This window comes from Notolabrus celidotus, chromosome 9 (genome assembly GCF_009762535.1).
Source record: "Notolabrus celidotus isolate fNotCel1 chromosome 9, fNotCel1.pri, whole genome shotgun sequence".
Taxonomy (NCBI): domain Eukaryota; kingdom Metazoa; phylum Chordata; class Actinopteri; order Labriformes; family Labridae; genus Notolabrus; species Notolabrus celidotus.
In genome coordinates, this window is record NC_048280.1 from 19,614,214 (window position 1) to 19,633,384 (window position 19,171).

The window sequence follows — 19,171 nt, forward strand, 5'->3', positions numbered from 1 at the left end:
CACACACACACACACACACACACACATAAACAAAAAAGTTAAAATAGTTTGAAACCCAAAGTTATAAATCTGCTGAGGAACGATAAAGTGTATTCAAACCAGTTTGTTGTTGCTTTCAGTGGTTTTGTCGTGTACCTCCTGTGATTTACTTTGTATTGTGGATTTGATAGTGAGAGCAACTTGAAGGATCAGTTTGACAAGGAGAAGACCGCCCTCCAGCAGTCCATCCATAAAAACAGTGCCTTAGTTTCAGAGAAGGACCAGCAGGTGGAAAACCTGAAGAGTGAGGTAAGAATGACTGTCAGATCCAGAAGCGAGAGCACATACACAAGGGTTTAGAAACACACACACTGGCCCAATCTCAATGTCCTCCCTAAACCCTGAGCCCTTCTTGACTAAATTGACGTCAGCTGGAAAGTGATAGAGGACAGGAGGCTGTAAGGGCTCAGAACTGATGAACTGGAGTGGGACAGCACTTTGAGACTTCTCTTGTGACCTGCATGATGTCACCAGCTCACCCTAAGAAAATTAGGAATTTTTATTGCACAATTTTTACTATCCTCAAATTCAAGGCGCTTAAGAGACTGACTGCCATATAATCCAGGCTCCTACCGTACAGACTGCTTAACCACACAATTTAAAATATATAAATGGGCTATATAACCATAAATATATTAATAGGCTATATAACTACAAATATTTAAATTATACTGTATACACATATGTGTGAAGATAAATAGATTAAGGCTGTTTTCTATATTTATACTTACAGGCAAACTTTTTTACCTGTAAATTTCATTGCAACTTTCATGCTTCTTTTTTACTGTCGCACTTTTTTAAAATTTCATGTTACGGTGTTCGTTTACTTTTCCATGCTTTCTGGCTTCCCCTGGGAATCCTGTGTTTCACGTCACAATGCTATGAACTATGGGTAATTCACCTACGCTAAGTCTGCAAAAATGCCCACATATGAAGAGGGGGCATAAAGGGCTCAAAAAGTCAGTGAGAGATCCCTCACACACTTGATGATTTGACAGTGGGACAGCCCTAAGCCCTCACGGACTTAGCGGGAACGCGCCTCAAAGTCAGTGAGTGCTTGAGGGTGTACATTGAGATTGGGCCACTGACTTCTTGATTGACTTGTAAACATCTCTCTTGCTGCTGCTTTTATGTAATGCCTTGTCAATCAGTGTGTTATCACACTTGTATTAATGAAAGTGTTTTTAGAACGAAGTGTAAAATCCTCTTCACGAAACGTACTCTTTATTGGGTTTTTAACTTTATTTGTTGTGGTCCTCTCAGCTGACTGCACTGCGTGGAGAAAGTGCCGCAGTTAAAACACTGCAGGGTACAATCCAGGCCTTGGAAAGGGACAAGGCTGATCTACAGGAGCAAGTTCAGAGACTGGAGAAAGACTCAGGGCCTGACACCATTAACAAGTCCTCTGGTGAGACTAGGCATAGTTCATGTCTGTATAGTGACTAAAATGAAAGCAGTGTTACTTTACATTTCTTGCCTTTATCTGATATTGTGCCTACTTTTTTCTTACCCAGGTGACGCAGTTGTGGACCAGCTAAGAGAAGATAAAGTGACGGCAGAGAGTCAGGTTTGTTTATCTCTCCTCGCATCTTGAATAGAATCAAACAAATGCTGATAGATGAAAGGTTTTCCATTCATACATTCAATGAAAGACACTTCCCTATCCCCGCCCTGAGTGTGTTCTTATTCAACAATATCTCATTTACATTTTTCATCATAAGTCGGGCAGTGATATGGAAACAGTCTTTCTGAATGCTGTGTGTGAAATGACTGTTCCGCATCCTCACACATGTACTAACAGATATCCCTCATGTAGCAGTTTACCAACGACTTGTGTGGTTTTTACAGTATAATGTTTTTTTTATGGAGGTGAAAACAGAAAAAAAAAATTTAAAGTCTTCTCAGCTCTTGACGTTGTCAGCGTTTCCAGAGTCGATCAGTATCACAGTTGCAGTAAACAGCTATACGTCCCCGGTGGTGAAAACGATAGTATGTGTCATCAACTGTGTTACTTCGCTCCTCCAGCTGCTCTTTATTCTAAAATGTTATACTGTATCCTCTGTGTCAGTGATGACTTGACTGTGTTGTCTGGCAGTAGGTGGGTCCTAATTTGAATCTCATTTTTTTTTCTTCTCCTCTCTTCTGCCCTGTCTCTGATGTTGGCAATGCTACTCCACCATCAGGCAGCGGTTTGTTCATGTTTTTCATCAGCTTCACTTGTGCATGTTCGTCTCTCACCTCCACTGTTACGTCCAGCAGTTCACATTGTACTTGGTGTAAAAACAAAAACTATCCTCCAAAGACAAATCGAGCTTGATCTAGCTCTCTGCTTAAAATCTGAGGGGAACTACAGCCATCAAAGATGTTGAGCAGACAGCAGATCTACTTTTACTCATCATGAGCTGACTCTGTTGGTGATTCATTCCAAGCTCTGGTTTTTCTTTGGCTGACACCTCACAGTGACAATTCACCGTCTTACCCAGGATTGAGATAATTATTTCAGTGATATTACAAAACAGTGTTACTTTTGTTTACAGTCACTGTAACAGCACAGAGACAAGGTCCCTGCACATGTTGCAGTAAATACACCAATTTTGATCATGAAGTGTAGGAAAATGTGTTGATGGATATTTCACTTGAAGCAGCACTCATTCTGGTGTTTATTTGCTGTACAGATTGAGTTCCTCAATTCAGTCATCGTTGACCTCCAGAGGAAGAACGAGGAGCTGAAGGACAAACTGGAGAAAATGGCCGCCTCTGCTCTCAATGGCAATAATCCAAGTGAGCTAGATAATTATGACAGGTAAGTCCCGTACACGGCAGACTTTCTCAGATGTCCTCTAAAACCTGTGTCACTGGACGGTCAAACTAACACGTTGCTTCTTTCATTTTCGTGCAGCAATGACAAAGAACCCTTAAAAAAGAAGCTCCCCCCACGGCTGTTCTGCGACATCTGCGACTGCTTCGACCTCCACGACACAGAGGACTGCCCCACACAAACTCAGATGCCCGACTCCCCTCCACACACCACCTACCACGGCAGCAAGGGTGAGGAACGGCCCTACTGCGACATCTGTGAGGCTTTTGGCCACTGGACTGACTCCTGTAATGACGATCAGACATTCTGAAGTCTTTTTTTACCCACCCTCGCTCGCACAATCAATATATTTGCACAACATACTTCCATCATGCCGTGCTCTTCGGGTTTTGGTTTGTTTGTGTGCGTTTGGTGTGCTTGTTTTTGCCAAGCATCTTTATCGTCCATGCCAGTCCTGAAGCACTCTTATAGGAGAACCTTCTCCTCACTATCTCTTTCCAAGACAAACTAATAAACAGTTAACAATCTGTATTTGTTATTGTACATGACTTTGGAGGAAATGTGTTTGATATCCTGGGTTTGTGTGAGTGGTGGAGTACTGTCGGTTGATGTGTCATTGTGGGAGAAGCAATTGTCTTTCTCATATCTTTTAATTTATCATAACCTAACATTGTTTGCACAGCTTGTTGGGAGACTACATAGAAAAGAAAGTATCATAAAAGGTGTTTATTTCAAACTGTAAATGAATTGAGTGAAAAACAGTTTGTGCAAAAAAGGGTAAGCTATAGTTTATTTTTTTAAGCCTGGAAATATTATGTACTCTTACAAGGTTTGATAGTATGTGTGTCATTTTTTGAGGGGTAACGAGGGGAATGAAACCCAGGGCTATTTGGCTTTAAGAGGAACTTTTTTTATTGTCTCCTTGAAGTAAGTGCTGGATGATTGGTGAGAATTGAAGCACTTCACACTTTGTGTAACCCCTCAGTTCCAGTGAAAGGGCCTTTCTGAAAAGTTTCTTTGCAATCAAAAAACAGTTTATGTAAGAAACGATTGAATATTAAGGCATTTCTTTAAAAAATGTTTTGAATATCTGTATAAAAATAAAGGAATTTATGTATAAATTAACGTCAAATGTGTTTGTGTTGACTTTTCTTTGAAGCCACTTTGTGCGATCTGAATCTTGCTATGTTGGTACTGTCCGGAACAAGCTTAGCCGAGGTGATAGATGGAAAGCTCTAGTGTGTGGTAATGCAAGACCACAAAGGATGCTGTCAGGTGTCCTATTTCAGAGCATGCACTTTAAATATTTAACATCTCTCAATGTGTTTATCTAACACTTATCTCATGTTAAAAACAGTCTTAAATTTAGAAGCTTAAGTCACCAACATCAACATCTGACTGCTAACCTCTACTGTTTTTATATACAGTATACTTACTGTAAATCCCATAAAAAATGAGAGCAAATGTTTCTTTGACTTAAGAGTTTATTTCATAAATATATTGCTTAAGTTGCGTCAGTCAGAAAACTGCAATTGTCATAGTGTATATTTTAAGGCTCATAACTTCACTAGATTGCTGTGCAGATAAAATACACTGATAAACATGTAACCTCTCGTGAAATGACATGAATTTCAAGTGTACAGTGTGTCTTTAGTCATCAATAAGGAGGGACCCAATAGGACCTTAATCAAATAGTTTGGTAGGGTCTTTTTTTTATCATATGCACTGCAAAAAGACAGCCTACAAAAACAAGAAAGAAATATACAAAAATTGGGGGTATATTACTTAAACTAAGCAAAATGAGCTGCCAGCAGAACAAGAAAAGTTGGCTTGTCAAGACTTTCCAAAACAAGTAAAAATATCAATGAACCTAGAAATACCTAAAAATGTGTGTATTTTTACTATTAACAAGTGCATTTTTCTTGATAGAAATAAAACAAATCTGAGACTTCTTTTCTCAATATGTTGAAAAATATTCTTAAATTAAGTAAATGCTAATGCCATTTTCTTGTGTTTTTTTTATTCTTCTTTATCTAATTTTACTTAGATTTCAGTTTTTGCAGTGCGTCTTTTCTGCCAAATGGATCAATTTCAACACTGGTTTAAACCAGAGGCAAAGTTTGGCTTGACATCAAACATTGAGCTTAAACATTGAGTTCACAATGATTGCTGGTCAAACTGAAAATAAGCATGATTTAAGGAATGACAGACAATCTCACTTCAAAGTGTTTTCTTCAGGAGTTTTGGTGTGGGGGAAGAATTTGCTGAGCTTCAGATGCAGACTGCCATTTCTCCAGCTCCACTATCAACTCAACAGTCATTGGATCCAGTCGGACAGACACAGAGTTGTCATTTTGATCGTCCACCTCGCTCTTGGTCCTTTCCTTTTCTTTGCCTACAAAGGGACGACAATATGCAGGATTCAGGGTTTTAAGCAGACTGTAAATTGAATTGAATTGAATTGACTTGTGACCCCCTCGAAGGGGTTAAATGTTGCTTCATACTTCAAAATTTGTTTACCTACATGCACATGTGGCTGTTTCCTGTGCTGCTGTGAATGAACCTGCTGCTACAGATCCTTTTGTTAATGAAGTGTTAGCTAACCCTAACCCTAACTTTAGGAGTCATCTGGCAACATAGAAAGGCAGAAAACTAATGAAATGTATTTATTTCTACTATTTTTGTCTATATTTTACAATAATTGGTAAAATAAGCAAATTTAGATTACTTTAAAAAAAAATAAAAAGATCTGGAAGACATCTCGTGACCCCCCATTGGTGTCTCGCGACCCCCCTGGGGGTCCTAACCCACACTTTGGGAACCCCTGATCTAGATAAATAACTTACCTTTTGAAGCTGCTGAATTCTTCTGTCTGGTGCTGCTGCCTTCTCTCTGCTTTGGCTCCTTCTCCTCCTTCTTCTTCTCCTCTTTTATTTTCTTTCCCTGATCCTGAAAGAAGAAAACAGAAAAAGCAAGTTTTATCATTTATCATCCAGTTTGCTATCAAAACATGTTTTTTTGTTTGTTATTTTACATTGCTCTTTTCGAAATCTTAAATCCCTGTCAAATCTCCCCCAGTGATTCCAGAGACACAAACCAGGAACTCATTCTGTTTCTTCAAATCACTGTCTGTGTGAACATCTTGCCTTTGCACATGTTTGTGTAGCTCCCACCTCAGGCACTGAGTGCAGAAAACCAAAGTTACAGAGGACTTCAACTTTTTGACCCCTTCTGAGCAGGCTTTGCAGAGGGACATGGACAGATGCCATGACTCTTGTGATGGGGGCGTCCTGGACCAGCTCCTGTGCTGGTTTCTTTTTTTTGTCTTTGGACTTGTCTTTGGTGGAACCAGATTTGAGTGAGGTCTGAGGAAGATAGGAAAAATTGTTTTAAAATATTTGAATATAGTAATCAGTAAACTATTAACAAAAAAAGCCAAATGTTCTCTTAACTTTAACAGTAAAACACGGAAGGCTAAATTGCATGTTACAAATAACTTTGCTGAGAATTCTTGGGACTAGAAATTTCACCTCGCTAACAATTAAAACCTTTCCCCCTTTCAGGGTTCGTGTGGATTCGTTCGTGTAATTTTTCCAAAATGTTTTTATTATTTTTTTTTTTATTAAGGGAATTAGATTAGATATTACATAAGCTACATGACAGAACTTCTTGTTTGTGGTGAGTTTTCTCAAGAGCAGCAGAGATCAACATTTATAAAACTCCCTTGAGTTGCCAAAAGATAACCGGAATGCACTCTTCAACTTGGAGTCAAGCTTGCAACTTTGCGGATAGTGCCTCAGTCCAAGATATTGTGAAAGTAATAAAGTATAAACAAACCAAAAAAGATAGATCTATAAACATTGTGGTTTGGTTATATGTAAAAGCTGAACAAATGGACAATTAAGAAATAAAACACAGCCTAACAACAGTCAAATAAGTTAAAGAGCAGCCAAGGTGGATCAATGAGTGATGAAACATAATAATTTGAATCAAATAAAGCTATATGGCCAGGTTAGTTTTGTATATTTGTTGTTCATCCTATGATTCAATGGGAATAAAGATAAGCTCACTTCTTTTCCTTTCCCACTTTTCTTCTCTTTTGCAGCTTGGCTGGGTTTGGCTGCTGTGATGTCTTCTGAAGCTGCAGGCCATGACAGGATCTAAAGAATAAAGCTCCAAAAACATGAGTCCTACCTACCATACCTTTTAATAGAAATGTTACTTCCCTTCAAGATCTATCTGCTATACCTTCTCTTCCTCGATTCTAAGATGAAGTCCTTCATTGAAGAATCTCTTTAACCTCCCTAGATCACTAACAATGTGCGTTTGTGTGTTACTGAAGTCCATACAGTCCGACCATGCCAGCTTTGATGTGCTGTGTCTCGACACTGTGGGAAAGAAAACATAAAAACACACAAGTGTGCCACACAGTGCAGTTGGAATACATGTGAAAAACACACACATACACATGGCCTTGCTCAGACAGACACAACACTAAATGAGTGGTGTAATCAAAAACCACAGATTGTGCAGAATGATCCAAAACTTGATACTGAGTGTGTACAACACTCCACAGGCATTTCTGACTGTGTTTTTTTATAAGCGATAAGGTCCAAATTGCTCAGAAAATGATAAGAAATGGCAGTTATACAGGATACATGACTAAGTTAGATAATTCATCATCATGCTGACACTGTTTCCAAACTGAATGCCGTAGTAACTTTATTCTCTTGTGTAAACAGCTGCTTCAGCTCTATCAGTGGCAGTGATAGGTGCGCAGTAAAACATTTCCCTCCTAGTGACATGAGAAAAGGGGTTTCATTACCATGTGCAACATCACAGCAGGTTTCCTCACTGTGCACTGTTATTTCTTGTGTGTTTGATTCGGATGTTTCTTTTTCTTCTTCACAGTTTCTGTCTGATGACAGGTCGGCTTCACTGGAGCTGTTTTCCATTTTCTGGGCTGCGGCTGCTGGGTCACATTTAGACTCATTGTGCAACATCTGTTAACGGCAACACAAATACAAATAGATTTGATGACATTAAAGTACACTGACAAATGTACTGTTGCATGGTTATAGCTTTGACTCCTTATTAAACTGTATTGATTATGTGTTTTTATGATGTTGTCTAATGTATTGACTCATCATAATGCCCTGTGAAGTTCCTCTACTTGGACTGTAAGCATAGCCTCGAACTCTTGCTCAAAGACTTCTTGTAATGATATATTGAATGAATGTTGAAACATGCATGAAAACTGGTGCAAAGCAGTGGCGGTTCTAGACCAATTTTACTGGGGGGGGGGGGGGGGCTGAGTGTCTCAAAAGGCTCAAGCTTTTACATGACTAGTGAATGTGTGGAAACTAAAGCATAGTACTGTCAAACTGTGACTTCCTGGGCAGTGTTAAACTAACACAGACAGGAAGAGAAAGCAAAGTGCAGAAAAAATACATCACCAGATTAGCAGCAGGTTGATGACTAAAGAACCCATATGAGATGAAATAACTGTAAGTGATGAGGGGGAAGTCAGGAGCATTTTCATCCACGCTCATCATGGGATCTGGGATTCCCCTCATCCTACCCACACTAACTGTGGCCGACACCTGTTCCATTATCAGATCTGTTAGGAAGAAAATTATGGTAATGCTGTAGACTTTTATGAAAAGACACGTAGCAGGACACACTCAGGGGACTCATGCACTCATCCACAGTCTCACCTCTCATCTCTGTCAGGCCCCCAAATCGACGCCTTTCCTCTGGGGAGATCCACAAGGCATCGAGACAGGAAAGCTGGGGCAAACTATCTACAGTGAAGCCAGGGTAGCAAGACGCCAGGGTGAAGGGGTTCCCCTCCAACAACAGCGTCCTGAGGCAGGGCAGGGTGCTCAGGGCCTTAAGGAGGGCCTGCTGGTCCTGAAACTCACAGTCACTCAGGTCCAGACACACCAGCTGAGGCCTGAGGGGTCAGACACAGTCAGTCCGTTTCTGCTGGTTGACCAACAGTACATCATTTGAAAGATTGAGGCAGAAAAAGAAAAAGATACTATTAAATGAATCGTGTAGTATGTGCCAATGGAGAGGTTTTATTTTCAAAGTGCACACTAGTGATTGCAAAAACATGAGAGTAAAAAGTGCTTTCAGGTAGCTGGTGGCCTAGCGGTCTAAGCGCCCCACATACAGAGACTATAGTCCTTTTGCAGAGGTCGCTGGTTTGACTCCCAGCCGCTACCATGTGCTGCATGTCTTCCCCTACTCTCTGCTCTCCACGTTTCCTGTCTCTCTTCAGCTGTCCAACATAAAGGCCAAAAAGTCCAAAAACATAACGTGAAAAAAAAAAAGGTGTTTTCATGGGATGTGTAGTAAACTTTGTAAGAATACACTGGACTTGGCGTGTTTAACAGGTGGATTGCTTTCAAATAAGAATAATGCTCTTTGATTGGTGATTAAGGACCTTTTAATGACCCTACGGCTAACATTAAACACATCAGAAGTCTAAAAGTGCATCCCACTTTTAGGATCACCTTTTATACCTACACTTGATATCAGCTGACTGATAGAGGGTTGGGATCACTTTGTAAAAGTTTGAATTCTTCACTCCCACTGAAACCACATTTATTTGATAGGGTTCATCAACATCATCACTCTATTTAAGTATTTCAACCAAGTCCAGTTGCCTCTTCCAATCAAGCTTTGAATTGACCTAATGACCTAGATGACTGAGAACCTTTACAGACATCATCATCACCACGAAAACTCCCAGTGTTGCCACAGCTGGTGTAATGATTCAAAAGAAAGTTTGTAACCTGTCGCACCTAGAAAAATTTCTGGGTGTCTTGTGCGTGGGTGGGTGTATGTATGTGCGTGCGTGCGTGCGTGCGTGCGTGCGTGCGTGCGTGCGTGCGTGCGTGCGTGCGTGCGTGCGTCCATGCGTGTTGAAAGCCAACCAGTGTCTTCCTGTAAAATGAGAGATGTCTTCCTGGGAGCCGAGTCTGTTTGAGCTGAGGCCGAGGTACTCCAGATGAGGAGGCGGGTGAACCGTGAAACTGTTCAGAGCAGAAACCTGGTTGGCACAAAGCTCCAAAATCTTTGAAAGGAAAGAGATTCAAATATTCAAGAGTTATTCATCACTAACTACATCACAACACCTACACTTGTTCTTGATCTATGAGTGAAAAACTTTCAGTTATTTCAAGGCACCCCCCAATCAATTTATTACAAATCAACATCAGATGTGGTGGAAAATATTCATTATGAATAACACTTCAAAGCTGTTGAGAGGAACTTTCATTTTGCTTTGTAATGTCTTTGTGGAGTCTTTTGATCTTGAAAATCCATGATCCTGAAAAAGCATGACAAATCATTTACTTTTGTAAAGTGAATCAGCAGTTAATTTTGCTGATCAAAATTAAAAAATTTAAAAAAGGCCCTTCTGGTCAGTGTGCAGTAAACTGCGACTGGTTCCACACTTACCTGGTGCACCAATTACAGGCATTTTAAATACATATATTGTAACTCTTCTAACTGATAGTTTCTTTCTTTTTCTTTTTTTTACTTCACAAAGAAACATAAATTCACTGTTTCATAATCAACAAAAAATCCTTACTGGAGCTTTGATGTGAATATGGTACAAGACTCACCTTCAGAGTGCTGGGAAGATTTTCTGCTGGAATCTCACTAATTTTGTTGGCACTCAGCACTAATTCCTCCAGCTTTGAAAACCTTAACAAGCCATCATCAATGATAGAAACCTGAACACAACACAGACACAAACATCAAGTTTTCACAATTATTTAAAAGCATAAAGCATTAGTTTACTTTGTTTTTGTGTTTTTAAGAAAGTTTAAGTGATCCTCAGAGCCCCTGAGCCACCATGGGACCCTGAAAATAAAAAATGTGATGTGAATTTGAATACCCAGCTTTCTTTTACATTAAGGGATCATTATATCAAAACATAGGTTAGGGGGTGTTATAAGTCAGTCAGAGGCTACATGAAATGCTTGGCATTTTGGATTTCATTTTCAACAAATTACAAACCATGCAGGCAAGTGTCCAGGTCAAAATTCAAGGCCAATATTTTAGGGTAAAAAATGTTTACACTCACATTCTTATCTATGATGCGGAGTGTGGTAAAGTAACTGTAAACAAAGTGAGTATTCAGGGGTTCAGGTCTGATCACAGCCAGTTGTCTCAGGGCTGAAGCCTGAGGGCTCCATGATGATTCATTCTGCCATGGAGAGTGAGGACAGCTCAGCAGATTCAGCAGGGCGTCAGTCTCCTCTGTTTCTGCTCTCTTTTCATTGGCTGATCTCTGAAAACACAGTTAATATCATTCATTGCAAACCAACTGGTGCATACAGCAATGAGATTGCTTTGAACCACTAAACAGACATTATGATTTCATTAAGATAATAGAGAAAACAATGCAACCAATTTACAGCTGACAACTCACCCAGCTGCTGCCGAATCTACATGGAAAGTTATCCAGACACAGGCGACGAATGAGCTTCTCTAACACCACAGAAAGTATGTTTGAGCTCATGCTTGTGAAAAGAAGAGCCTGTTTGGATATGTAACACAGAGGAGAAATAGTTAATGGTCACTTTGTCTTTGGTCAGTCATGAAGAAAAAACGACCCTGGTGTTTATTTACAAATTGCTTTGTTGCCTGGCAACAGCTGGGACTCTCTCCAGGAGACCTTTTTTTGAGTCAGGACTGTGAAGGAAAACCAGTTCAAACTTCCATCAGCTCATCTTATTCAGCTCACCTGTGTTTCCTTCAAATGCAGGTCATCTTTCTGCAGCTAACAAATGAACTGCTTATCCAACTGCTCCAGTATAACTGGCAGCCTTAAATTATATAATGCAGGACATCATGATTGTTTCGTTGATTAAAAAAAAAAATGTATTAGCTTAGCTCCATCTTAGCTGGCTTAACTAGCACAAAACACACAGCTCAACTGAGATTGTTAGCATAGCCTGCTAGTGGGACTTGTGAGTGACTTTGATTGAGCAAGTGTACAGTTTAAGCATGAAAGCATTTTTTTCACTTATTAGAACAAAGCGCTGTGGATCAGGCATCATCAATTTATCATTTTGGCATACTACAAAGAAGTAATTCAAGTGAATGGTATAATTGATAGGGATATCCCTACTTCTGCAGTTATAAGGTTAATAAACTGACATTTTAACCCTCCTGTTATGTTGCGGGTCAAATTGACCCTTTTTAAAGTCTATTTTAGGCAATATATACCTTCCAAACCAGCTAAATGCAGCATAAAAATCTGGGAACATGTGACAGAAGATGTGTTGTGTTCATTTATCAACATCACTTCATTAAAAAAAAATAATTCAAAATTTAAAATAAAATAAACAAAAATCGATGTCATGTCGAACTATTGCATTTATATTTAGATCTTTCCTTGACATTAAAAAAAGTTTGAACATGAATTTTAATGAAAAACGAGTGAGTTATCCTCATTGAACCATGATCTGTGAGAATTAAATAACACCATTGCACTAAATATTGATTTAAAAGGTTAGTAATGGAGTTAAAAATCAGATTTAAAAAAAAATATATTATATTAAATTGTATTGGGATTTTTTGGGGTTCTGACACTTTTAGATAATTGAATATGCCCCGGGTCAAATTGACCCAGGAACATTATTGCTGTTCCAGAGAAACGAACATAACAGGAGGGTTAAACAAATGGAAACTTATTTTTGGCTCGAGGTAGTTGAAAATGTAACAGATGACCAGGGAAATAACAATTGGTGGAAATAAGAATGTTTTTGCCAAACTTTAACATTGAAAAGGTGGACAGAGACAAACAAATATTTCAGAGATTCAGTTTTCAGATTCAGATGAAGTCTTGATAAAATGTTAATACAAACGCTAAGAATTAGTGTCCTGTATTATGGTAAATGTAGGAAGTATGATGACTGAAGTGCATTTTTAAAAGACCCCTTGATTCATCTTTCCGCTGCAGAGCATGTGTATCTTGAATAGTCTATTGTTATCTCAGTTTGCCATCAGTGATAAGAGTTCTGAAATGAATCGTGCACACATCCTGTAGTGGGTTTTCCACCCTTTGAGTTTCTCACTAATGGGACTTGTAATTAGGAAATTGATTATCTAGTATTGTATCTTTGAACTTTGCGTCATGGTCTGGACATCGTCACAAGTCAGAGGAAAGAGGAGTCGCTGAGCCTGAAAATGACTGGGCAGGAAGGGCAAAAGTGTTTTAATCCAAGAATAATAGGATATGAAAAAGGCCACATAATTTCTGTTTTAAATGGTAGAATAACAGGATAAACTGACTTATGCGTCTTCCTTCTTTGCTGCAGTTTCAAAGGTGTTTGTAGGCCTCCTTCTTACATATTTGAAATACCATAACTGTATTATTCATACAGGATAAAGTTAACTGTGTCAAACTACACTTTACACAACTTTCTTGAAAACACCACAACAGCAACTCTGGGTTGGATGACAATCATTTCACAAAGCAGGGTTCAGTTGGTTTCTGTATGTTTGTTTTTGGTCATTCAGCTGATAAATATCAGATTTGCTTTTGATAACTGTGTTGGTTCCATGGTCTCTCCGCATTAAACAGCTGTGGTATGCACTACTCTACAGTTACAGGGAAAACGCAACTATAGGGGGTTGATAATTCCACTAAAGCGTCATCAACTGAATGATGGCATGCAACAAAAAAAAATTCAGGCATTTATACATAAGCAGAGCATGTGCCACTTTGGGAGCATAAGTGATAAGACTTAAGACTCATCATGTCTCATGGTAAATATACGCCTTTTTCCTGAAAAATTCTGTCTTTTAATATTGTCTTATGCCTCGATTTTGATTCAATTTTGACTTAAGAGGGCTTCCAGTTCTCTTTCTATGCAGATGTCAATATCAAATGTTGTGTATAACTTCTAATCTCAGAACTCTTGCTTTTGAGAAAGGAAGCAAGACTTATTTTGATTTTGATTCTATGCTGATGACAACCATCGTGTTTTTTTGTGTTTACATATTGCAGAACTGCTCACTTGCATCATGATGCTGCACGTCTCATTTATGGCCTCTCAACCAATTCAATTAGATAGTCTTCGGAAGTCCATGAGAGCTGTGGGGGTCTCTTTGTGTAATCTACAAATGGCAGAAAATGATTACGTACGTAAACATACCATACTTTAATATACTGGATGGAGTGCACTGAAAGTGATACTTTAGAAGAAAGACATTATTTTATATTGCACTATGTTGAGCAGTAGAGCCACTTATGGTAAAAAACACATTCAGGCTCTGCATTGCATTTTTACATGTATCATTATGAATTTCCTTCCTAGGTCCAGTTTATGTTTCACGATGATCCACCAAACTACAAATCCAACAGTTCAGAGCCTCTGCAGGGGATAACTTTCCCGGTAGGAAATGGCGCCGAAGAAATTCTGGACTCCATCTGTGTGATCAACTGTTACTTTGAAAACCTGCCGGAAATCATCAGGAATCTTACTGATCAGCATGAGAAAATCAACAGCAATATCGCAGCGTTTCATAATCAGTTAAAAGCAGTAGTAAAGAGGGTGAAGAGGGGTGTAAATACAGCACATGAACAAAACTGCTGCCACACCAGAGTAGAAATTAGAGATGACTACAATATGAAACTACTTGGCTTTCAAATCATTTCCTATTCCAGACTATGGGTGAAGAGTTTCACAGGCCTGCACCCCACATGTTACACTCCCTGAGAGAGTGTATTTCTTTCTTTCTTTCTTTCTCTCGCTGGACCGATCTGAGGGGTTTGGTTTTTCAGCCAATATTGAATACTCTTTTTTCCAATTGACAGACAACTTGAACAGCTTTAGGGAGGTGTGGGCTGTTAGGCAGGTCTTGTGTGCACTTAATGAGGATCGCATTTTAGAATTGAAAGTGTGAAGGTAGGAGGGCATTGTTGTGTGTTTGTGTGTGTTTTTTAATCACTATGGAAATGTGATAGATATTTAAGTATTTTATTTTGAATTGTTGCATTAATAAAGTAGGTTGAAAGTCTGTCAGTCTGTCAGTCTTTCTTTCTTTCTTTCTTTATTCATTGATGTGTCTATTTATTTGAGTGCCATTCAAGGTTTTCTCTTATTGTCACCTATATTTAAATGTATAAATCTCATGATTGTTTTTAAATTACTGTTCACTCAACATTGTGCTTCTGCATTCTGACTGGATATTGTACTAAATAATAAAATCTAATGAAATCTTAAATTTAAATCACAACTCTTGAAGTGCAATCTTGGTTAAGTGGAAGGGTGCTGCTTGGCCAATGGCTTCAGGATATAATATCCTGTCTCAAACTGGAGATGTTGCGCTCCTCTGTCAGTGGATCAAAGTGGAAATTCTATAAGACATGGGTACCCTTCTTATCCTATTTTCATAACGCTAAAACAGCATCATTATGAAATGTGCTTTGATCTGGCCCTTGACACAAAAAGGAACCATTGACGTTGTGTGGAACGCTGCAAAGTAACTCTTAAATATAGTGCCCTAAATTTTCAGGACAGCCGGGGATGGGAGAATTGGGGTGGGGATATCCTCTGTGGCAATGTGGGATGTTTCTGTCCAACTGTGATTTTTTTTCTATTTTTTTCTGTTGTATAATCTCAATTAACATATTTGAAAACAATTCTTAAAAAGGATAAGTATATAATCCCTGAGTTCATAGTAACGTTTAAATTTTTACTATCACTACCGTGATGTTGTCCATCATTCAGCAGAACATTTTAAACATCTGTGTGGTCCCTCGTTGAGAGAATTCTCCATTTGGCCCCCTTATCTTATTAAAAAGCCTGACCCTACCAAAATGACTCAAGTTAAGATGCATTTTCTAAACTTTATAAGGGATTTATCATAAACCACAAACCACTGAATATGTTAAAGAGAAACGGGAGAAAGAGGGTCATTTGTTGATACCAAATGAGGTTTGGTTAGATGTGTGTGTAAACTCCAGTGGAAATGTACCAGTTATCATGTATGGCGTGAATTTGGATGGAAGTGTTTGATTCGTTTCTTTGTCACACCAAAGCAGAAGGCTCATTTTACAGGAGGGGATTCAAGTGTTGGAGGTTGTGTGGATTTCAGGAAGCAGACCACTGGCATATATTCTGGGAATGCCCACATTCCCACAATGCAGGAGTGGATTATTATAGTAAATCATATCTATGTTATGGGAAGGATCACTTTCTATTTGCTTCAGAAAGATGTACAGATGACAGATTTTGTGGCTGATACCATTCAAGAAGCCGGTGATGCTGTCTTTTCTTGTTTGTGTTTTGGGGTTTTTTATTGTGTTAGGTTAGGTTAGGTTACTTTATTTATACCCGTAGATAAATTTGTTTTGCAGAAAGATGATGGCGTCCAGTTTGACATCCAGCCACAAACAACATTAACATGAAACCACACAAAAAAGTCATTTTTATGCTGCATTTAGCTGGTTTGGAAGGTATATATTACCTAAAATATAATTAAAAAATGGTCAGTTTGACCCGCAACATAACAGGAGGGTTAAAGGAGAGAGAAAAATATCATAAAATTAGATATATACATAAAAATAGCTTGAATAAATATCTCTGGAATAAAACCAAGAAAAATGCAATCATAAAACCAAATAAATAATGCTATAAAGATAAAGTATGTGTTAATATCACAACATTTTGTTCAGCTCGGTTGTTGCAGCACGAACAAAGCTGTTTTTGTATCTCTTTGTTCTGCACCTTGGGACTGCAAACCTCCGTCCAGAGGGAAGAAGATGAAAGTCGTTGTCAGAGGTTGGGAGTCATTGTCCAAAATTGCGGTAGCTATTGGTTGTACCTGTCTTGTGTACAGGTAAGCTGGGTAAGGCTGTGACTCACCAATCAGCCGTCTAGACCATTTTACTATCTAGTTTAAGGAATTTCTCTCCTTCAAAGATGTATGACCGAACCATGCCAACAAAGAAAAAGACAAAACAGACTAAATAAAAGCACAATAAAGCAGAGTCATTATGGTTCGATGAAATGTGTAAGCTCAATGTGCTTCACATGGAGAATTAAAAAAATAAAGAAACAATGAAACACAGAAAAACAATAGATGCACCCAACATACATCAAACACAGCATTCAGCAATAAAACAAACAGCAAGTGTTTCTGCACATGCAGCCAGTCACAACATTCATTATATCGTTCATTATATCATTCATATGCTTTAGAAAATAAATATGTTTTGAGTGTGTTTTTTTAAGTGGAGACAGTTGTGATGGACCTGATGTCAGCAGGCAGTTTGTTCCAAAGAGAAGACCACAGTAGCTGAAAGCCCCTTCACCAGACTTTGAGTGTACCCTGGGTATGGTTAAAAGTCTTCCACCTGCTGACCTAAGGATCCGGGTCGGGTTATACACTGTGAGCAAGTCAGAGATGTACTGGGGAGCTCAACCATTGAGTGCTTTATGGACTAATAACAGGATTTTGAAAGTGATTCTGTATTGAACAGGGAGCCAGTGAAGTGTTTTGAGAAGCGTGGTGATGTGATCAAATTTTCTTGTGTGTGTCAGGATTCTAGATGCTGTGTTCTGGATGAGTTGGAGCCGTCCTATGGAGTGTTTGGATAGACCTGCGTACAGTGCGTTACAATAATCTAACCAGGTTGATATGAATGCATGGACTAATTTCTCTGCATCAGTTTGGGATATGAATGATCGTAGTTTGGAGCTGTTCAAAGATGTATTTGTTTAAAGTGTGATCCATTTTCTGTAACTTATCTCTCCCTGAAATGCTTCTGGCTCAATCTAATGTATAAATGTTTCCCCCCCCACCCCACAAGGTTGAATTTAGTTCTAATAATCTTTAGAAACAGGACTGCAGAGGAAATTAACACAATTCTCTCTTTTATATGTCAATATTCTGTATAACAAACTGCTGTCCAATTAAAAAAAATAAAGCTCTAAAAAAAACCTGACCATCACTCTGAGCTGAAGTTAATTTGACCTTAAACTTAAAAGTCTTTCTTATCCTTCCTCAGATTGGAATATAGTGGAGAAATAAGTGGTAGCGACGTAGAAATGTCTTCACTAAAAGGTGGGGATATAATCAGATCTGTGGTTGACTGGAGGTAGGCCACTCATAGGTTTTCTGAGGAAGAGATATTCCTCAGAGGGAAGCCCCAAACGTTTAAACTAAATACTGTATGACTGTGACCAAGTCAAACAACGCAAAGGAAAGACTGAAGACTGATTCTTATCTTTAGAGTCCTAATAAAAGTGATCCTCAAAAGCAGGTTCATAGAAAGCACACATCAGAAAAATCCCTGCTACTGACTAAAGCCTGCTGGTGTGATGGATTACTATATTGGTAAGAGTCCAGCTGAGCTTAATATTTGTGCAAGTAGTCCTTAAAGTTTAACCTCTGTGGGAGAAATTGCTCAACATTCAAATTCTCTCTCTCACTCCCTCTCTCTGAAAACTTTTTTTCATTTGCTGTATGCTCTTTTATGTCACTCTTGCAGTACTCACCTTCCTGTGCATGCTTACTACACAAGCGCACTGCGGAACTGTACGAAAAGGAAGAGACACCAGGGCCGTGAACGCAACCATCCGGATGATGCACAGGGAGATACGGACTCTGCAAAACACTCTGAAAAACATGGTAAGACATTTAAGGCTTTTTTTTTTTTTTTTTAATTCACATAAGTTAAATTGATATTCTGCTAATATTTATTTTACTTTTAATTAGAGATTACTTCCAGAGTGGCTGTTTTACTGACTTTTTATCAGTATCTAAGAGTTTTATCACCGTTTATGGAAGAATATTAGTTCACTGTAACACTATCTACTATGATACCTCCTACAATAGCCTCCTTATTTACGAGCAAAGCATGCAGAGCTTACAAAAGAAAAAGTAATCTACAGCAGCCTCTCCATCACAAGTATTGAGAAATTAGTGTGCCATATTTTTAAAGCAGCCATTGTGCAATAGCTATTTGATCATTTCTATCGATGCATTGACATCCATCCTGTAATGACATATTTGTACCGAGGAGACGCTTCTCAAAATTTAAGAATCAAGATTAGTGTATTTGTCCCGAGGAAGATTTTCTTGGACAACAGGCTGCCACATACAATAGAATAAAAAATACAGTGAGAGCCAAATACAACCCATCACCCCCTTACCTTTTCACTGGGATGATTTGGTTAGTCGAGGTATCTCCTCGTACTTGAGAACCTGTAGCGTCGACCAGACAGAGGCAGCTCGTATGGAGAGTACAGGGCATGTGTAGTGGCGGTTCTGGGGGGG

The 19,171-nt window shown here is 38.8% G+C and overlaps 2 protein-coding genes across 12 annotated transcripts in view; one reads left to right on the forward strand and one right to left on the reverse strand.

The window, feature by feature from the left end:
* clip1a (CAP-GLY domain containing linker protein 1a) overlaps positions 1 to 3,989 on the forward strand; it is a 30,305-nt gene extending 26,316 nt beyond the window's left edge. For 7 of the 11 annotated variants that reach the window (XM_034692759.1, XM_034692765.1, XM_034692755.1 and 4 more), the window contains 6 exons: positions 171 to 288; positions 1,303 to 1,447; positions 1,554 to 1,606; positions 2,223 to 2,228; positions 2,715 to 2,842; positions 2,939 to 3,989. In XM_034692759.1, coding sequence (XP_034548650.1) covers positions 171 to 288; positions 1,303 to 1,447; positions 1,554 to 1,606; positions 2,223 to 2,228; positions 2,715 to 2,842; positions 2,939 to 3,167 — 679 coding nt within the window. In that variant the 3' untranslated portion in view covers positions 3,168 to 3,989. The remainder of the gene's footprint in view (positions 1 to 170; positions 289 to 1,302; positions 1,448 to 1,553; positions 1,607 to 2,222; positions 2,229 to 2,714; positions 2,843 to 2,938) is intronic. The other 4 variants (XM_034692758.1, XM_034692762.1, XM_034692763.1 and 1 more) reach the window with 1 other exon arrangement.
* Positions 3,990 to 5,070: 1,081 nt separating this feature from the next.
* On the reverse strand, positions 5,071 to 11,500 carry LOC117819417 (leucine-rich repeat-containing protein 43-like). Its single transcript, XM_034692768.1, has 12 exons — positions 11,307 to 11,500; positions 10,959 to 11,165; positions 10,495 to 10,605; positions 9,802 to 9,941; positions 8,575 to 8,813; positions 8,314 to 8,477; positions 7,683 to 7,860; positions 7,106 to 7,245; positions 6,928 to 7,017; positions 6,004 to 6,222; positions 5,704 to 5,806; positions 5,071 to 5,252 (listed from the first exon to the last, which is right to left on the reverse strand). Exons 1-12 carry the CDS (start codon positions 11,394 to 11,396, stop codon positions 5,092 to 5,094), a joined length of 1,842 nt encoding a protein of 613 aa, XP_034548659.1. The 5' UTR covers positions 11,397 to 11,500; the 3' UTR covers positions 5,071 to 5,091.
* Positions 11,501 to 19,171: the final 7,671 nt, after the last annotated feature.